General features: G+C 35.7%; 1 protein-coding gene across 1 annotated transcript; it reads right to left on the bottom strand.

Annotated features, from left to right (window-relative positions):
- Positions 1-2,173: 2,173 nt before the first annotated feature.
- LOC133718217 (CYP enzymes assisting alcohol dehydrogenase-like) lies at positions 2,174-4,573 on the bottom strand. The gene is made up of 8 exons (XM_062145042.1): positions 4,448-4,573; positions 4,311-4,361; positions 4,025-4,167; positions 3,890-3,927; positions 3,363-3,798; positions 3,005-3,265; positions 2,662-2,820; positions 2,174-2,316 (listed from the first exon to the last, which is right to left on the bottom strand). The coding sequence occupies exons 2-8, from the start codon at positions 4,357-4,359 to the stop codon at positions 2,206-2,208; spliced, it is 1,197 nt and encodes a 398-aa protein (XP_062001026.1). The 5' UTR covers positions 4,360-4,361; positions 4,448-4,573; the 3' UTR covers positions 2,174-2,205.
- Positions 4,574-5,806: the final 1,233 nt, after the last annotated feature.

Genomic DNA, 5,806 nt, shown 5'->3' with positions numbered 1-5,806 from the left:
TAATCCTTCGTCGTACATCAAGCAACAATCGAATCCTCTGTTCTTCCTCTCTCCTATGCAATGTAGTTTGGTCAAATCAGATCACCCTACCCAAGGTTGATCCCACCAAATTCAAAGCCGCCTTGTTTCTTAACCCTACCGGAAGACCCTTAACTGCGACCCAAGTTTCCACCAGATTCAGGGGGACTTCAGCCACTGGGCTTATCCTATCGTACCTACCAAGCACGAGCATTGTATTCTTGTAAAACCAAGGCCCTCCATGCAATACTTTGTTACATTCAGCCTCACGATCAAACTGAAACACAAATCGATCTCCCATGTCTTGAATCGACAGACCCGATTTCATCCGCCAAATCGTAGAAATAGTACCATTGAAGCTTGGGAATTTGGTTTTAGGGCCAAGAAGTCGATCACAAAGAAACATGTGTTGAGTCCTCCAAATGAAGACTGACATGATTGTTCTTTTCCAACTGAGCCATGGCGATAGGAAGGAGTGATAAAATTTGCTCGTGGATAGACCGCGAAGAAACCCTAGCAGACAGCTAGGTCTATTGATGAAATAAGCTAACTTGATTCTAGGAAGTAAAAAAAATATAAAGAGAGAATACTTTTGTAATTCTTTTTTTTCCTATTATTCATATTTTTAATTAAAGTTGAAAGTTTTTCTTTTTAATAGTCTCAGTTTTTTATAGCCTCAATATAAGTGATATTACATAAAAAAGAAAAGAAAAGAAAAAAGAAGAAGTAATTTTACAAAGGGAAAATTACTGGTCCCCCCTTTAACTTTTGGTGCGTCAACAGTTCAGTCCCTGTTATTCCAATTTTAACAGATAACTCCCCAAACATTCAAATTTCACACAATTTGATCCAAAATTACCATTTTACCCCTCACTTATTTTTTTTTGTTTTTTTGTTTATTCTTCTCTCTCTCTTTTATACATATGTATATATATGTGTGTGTGTGTGTGTGTGTGTATGTATATATATTTTCTATTCTTCTCTCTCTTTATATATATATATATATATGTGTGTGTGTGTGTGTGTGTGTGTGTGTGTGTGTGTGAGTATATATGTATTATGTATGTATGTATATATGTATGTATATGTGTGTGTGTATATTTTTATTCTTCTCTCTCTCTTTTTATATATATTTATATGTATATATATATATGTATATGTGTATATGTAGATATATATATATATATATATATATATATATATATATATATATATATATGTATATGTATGTATGTATATGTATGTATACATATATATCTAATGTGTTTATGTATTTGGTAAGTCTATATACTATGTTTATGTTTCATATTATAAAAAAAATTCACATCTTTTATATATCTAATGTGTGTGTGTATATCTATCTATATATATGTATGTATATGTATATGTAGATATATAAATATATGTATAATTTTATACATATGTGTGTGTATATATATAATGTATATGTGTGTGTGTGTGTGTGTGTATATATATAAATATGTATGTATGTATATATGTATGTATATATGTATATGTAGATATATGTATATATGTGTGTGTGTGTGTGTATATTAGATATATAAAAAAAAGGAAGTGAGGGGTAAAATGGTCATTTTGGACCAAATTGTGTGAAATTTGAATGTGTGGGGAGTTATCTGTTAAAATTAGAATAGCAGGGACTGAACTGTCGAATCCTAAAAAGTATAGGGGGGGACCAGTAATTTCCCCTAAATATTTATCATTGAAACATGAATCACATGCTAGGCACATGTCAATTTTTAACAGAAGTTAGTGATAAATACTATTTAAAATGAAATTGAAAAGTTTAGATACTAGTTGTGATTAAAATTGAAGTTCATGTACCATCAATAAAATTGAGGATAAGTTCAGATACCATTTATGATAATAACTCTTTATTTTATATTTTCTTGAGTTCTATCAACTTAGGGTTCTTGTTTTTATTATTTTTTAAATAAATCATTGAACTCTTAAATATACAATTGAAGTTTAATCTGCTTTTTACATTCTGGAATAAGGTATGGTGTACAGATGAAACACAACCGGATAAATGAAGTTATTCTAGTTTACTTCAAATTACTTTTAAGTAGAAAATAATTCGAAAGATTTCATCATCAATCGGCATCATTATGGAAAACAATGAAACTCATTTATTCTAACAAATAAAATACGGATAAACAGTGCGAATCAAATCTTGATCAGAATCTTCATACAATCTGGCTGCTTTAAGAGTTCAAATGCTTTGTTAATATCTACGAGAGGAACTTCATGGGTCAAGAGTTCATCCAGTTGCATTTCCTGTGTGAAGTAGAGTACAGTTACTTTTCAGACTTCTTATATATTTCAAACCTATTTCAAACTTCAAAAACAAAAATGATTGATCCAAAACTTGTAGGTAGCGAAACTACTAAGAATTTCTTAAACTTTATACCCCCCCCCCCTCCCTCTCTCTCTCTCTCTCTCTCTCTCTCTCTCTCTCTCTCTCTCTCTCTCTCTCTCTCATGTACATGTGTGTGTGTGTGTGTTTATTAATTCCCTCATGAAGATCTACATTCAGCATGAATCTTATGGATTGCATGAAAATGAAACCGAGTGAGTACTCACAGGACTAGCTAGGAGTAGAAGTAGTAACTCAAGACGTACCATATTCATGCATTTGTTGATGAGAATGGGAAGGTCGGTTTTGGCTTTGAGACCTCCAAACATGGACCCTTTCAAGGTTCTGCCGCTCATCAGGGAGAGAAAATCAATTTGAACGGTTGTTACACCTGAGCCTCCTATCACAACAGCTGTTCCTTTACCCTGCAGATTGCAACACAAAATAATAAGAATTAAGATAGAGTTGAATCCAAGTTGGCTAGACTTTTTATGTGTATGAAGACTCGATCGCAACCCAATAAACACGAGAAACACTTTTTAGTTTGTTATGTACCGACCATGAATAATATGTATACATTTTGTGGTGTATACGTGTGTGTGGATATACCATTTTTGTGGCTCCAAGGGCTTCATTGATGAAGGATGCAACGCCAGTGCACTCAAAGCAATAATCTACACCCATTCCATCTGTAGAGTCTTTGATGAGCTTAGAAACTGATTTGTCATGATCTTGATCATGTTCAGATTGGTGATTGTCAGGGTTTATAAAATCAGTCATTCCAAAAGCTATTCCTTTTTCTCTTTTCATCTCATTTTTGTCGACACCGATTATCCTAGATGCACCTTGCATTCTAGCCCCCTCAACTGCCTGCAGTACCAGTACAACGTACATAACATTAATGGTTTTAAACTATTGCTACGCTAGGTCAGCTAGCACCATATATAGCATCTAGAGTAGTACTTACCCCTAATCCAACAGCACCAAGACCAATAACAACAACAGTTGACCCTCTTTCAATCTTAGCTTCCTTCCAAGGAGGCCCAAATCCGGTAGAGAATCCACATGAGAGGAAGCTAGCGTGGGACAGAAGTGGTGTAGTAGTACGATGAGGACCCCATTTGTGGAGCTTGACAAGGAAATTGACGTTAACGACCATGTACTCGGACCATGTGGAGCAAGAAAAGAGGTGGTACAGCATCTTTTGTCCCTTGACAGTCGACATTCTTGAAGTACCATCAAGCATTAGACCGCTCCAGGTAAACGGATATTTCAGGCACAGGTTGGACTTGCCTGACAAGCAATTCTCGCATTCTTGGCATTCTGAAACATACGTTGGTATCACGATGTCTCCTTGTTTGAAATCCTCTGCGTTTACTTCTTCTCCGACGCTCTCTACCACACTGCATAATCCCATATATTAGTGCATCAGATATCTAATTAGAATAAATTAAATGATGACCAAGTGATTATTGATTAAAAAGTAATTATTACCCGACGCCCTCATGTCCAAGAACGCGAGGGAAAAGAGGCTGCAGATAGAGTAGAATTAATTTAAAAAGATGCATGGAGGATATTGATTAATGAAGATGGATGGATGGAAATAATGGAATGGATATATGTACGTACAATTGGGCGTCCTTTGGACATGAGGATGTCAGTGTGACAGAGACTGGCATAGAGCATCTTGACACGAACTTCAAACTTCTGTGGTGGCTCTACCTGTATCTCTTCCACCTTGCACTCTTCTCCCACTCCCCAACATACAGCCGCTGTATAAATACATATTATCAGATTTGATGAATTGGCACTCGAGGCCAGCTCAGTCCGGCCAGTACATTAATTACGTACTGTATATTATGATACACACACACACACACACACACACGGGGGCGCAGAGTTATTGCAGACATACCTTTGCATGTTATGACTTGCAAGGCGCAGCTGCTGCTTGTTTTTGACATACCTGATCGACGAGATCGAAGACAAGCAAGTGTTAATTTGGCCATATTAATGTAATTCACTGATTGAAGCTAAGCTCTAGTCAATTACCTGCAGATACTCTCAATCTAACTTCAATTCCAAGTCTCAAGACCGAATAATCGACGGCCTACTTTGCAGACCGAAAGAGTCCGTCCGGTCAGTTGTCCGAGCGATCGATTTCGAAACAGAGCTAAAGCTAGCTTGCTTGTCTGTTTTTGGTGGAATGAAGTTGCTGCAACAGTGTATTCATTTTATCTAATGGCATACAGCTGCTCCATTAAACAGTACAGTACGCGCAGATCTGTTTTCAATACTAGTTTAGCTTGACCATAAATCATTGATTAAAATATTAGGAAGTTACAGGCTAAACGCGAGAGTCAACTCTAACACTAGACTCGCCTCCATCCATATTAATGTTGGATGAATGAGTCGACTGCATGCCGGCGCAGCTTTGTTGGAGCCAGCTAGCTAGCCTTCCTTGCCTACTTTAGTCACATAAGGATAAGTAGGGGCTACTGGCCTCAGTTTTGGCTCCATAGCAGAAAAGAGTAGAACTCTAACGAAAACCGTTACAATGAGAACTAGTTGAAGACTTTATAATCAACGATTGTGAAACTCATTTTTCAATTACATTCAGTAAATCAACCTAAGATGCTTAGATATTCATTAGTATATCATTACTACAGATTTTCAATTCAATTGACAATCATTAAAGCATTCATAATCATGATTTATCATTTATAAACATAAACGATTCAGATTTGACAGATGTAGTTCTTCCATTGATTTGATCTAATTCGATACTTTAACGATTAGCAATTTGAAAGAAATTTTTAGAAATGATCTACTAATGCATACCTAAACATTTAACAGTTGATTTACCAAAATATAATTGAAAAGTGGGTCTCTCAAACTGTTGATTAGAAAGTCCTCAACTAGTTCTCATTTTAAAGATCGATACTCATTAGAGCCTCTCCCATCTTAATAGTATGGGCATGCTAGATACAGAAGCAAGTGTGTCTGTGTGTGCAAACTCTTGCAAGTGGCAATTTCTCCTCTTTTCCTAACATTAAATAAGACTGAAATGTTTTCAATACATTTTCTTCTATTTTTGCCCTCATATGATCCTTTTAGTTCTATTGCTTCGTCATACTTCTTTAGAAGTTCTTTTCTCATAATCTTTTGTTTCTCTCAGATAGAGTATCCTCTTAATTTTGCATTCTTTTTTAAAGAAAATTAATAGGCAGTAAAACAGAGTGCAGAGGAAGAACGGAGACTCTGTTGTTGATATCGGCTATGAAAGGTGATGTTGTCCGATCTGCTCATCTTCAGTGAGATCTAGACATCGTCGGCGAGATATGAACAAGGACAAAAAAAAAATTGAGATTTAACTTATGAAATTAGTATTAGGGTGGTGTAATGGAGATT

Source organism: Rosa rugosa, chromosome 6 (assembly GCF_958449725.1).
Source record: "Rosa rugosa chromosome 6, drRosRugo1.1, whole genome shotgun sequence".
NCBI lineage: Eukaryota > Viridiplantae > Streptophyta > Magnoliopsida > Rosales > Rosaceae > Rosa > Rosa rugosa.
The sequence above is the reverse complement of the archived record's forward strand: the minus strand, read 5'-3'. Positions and strand labels throughout refer to the sequence as shown.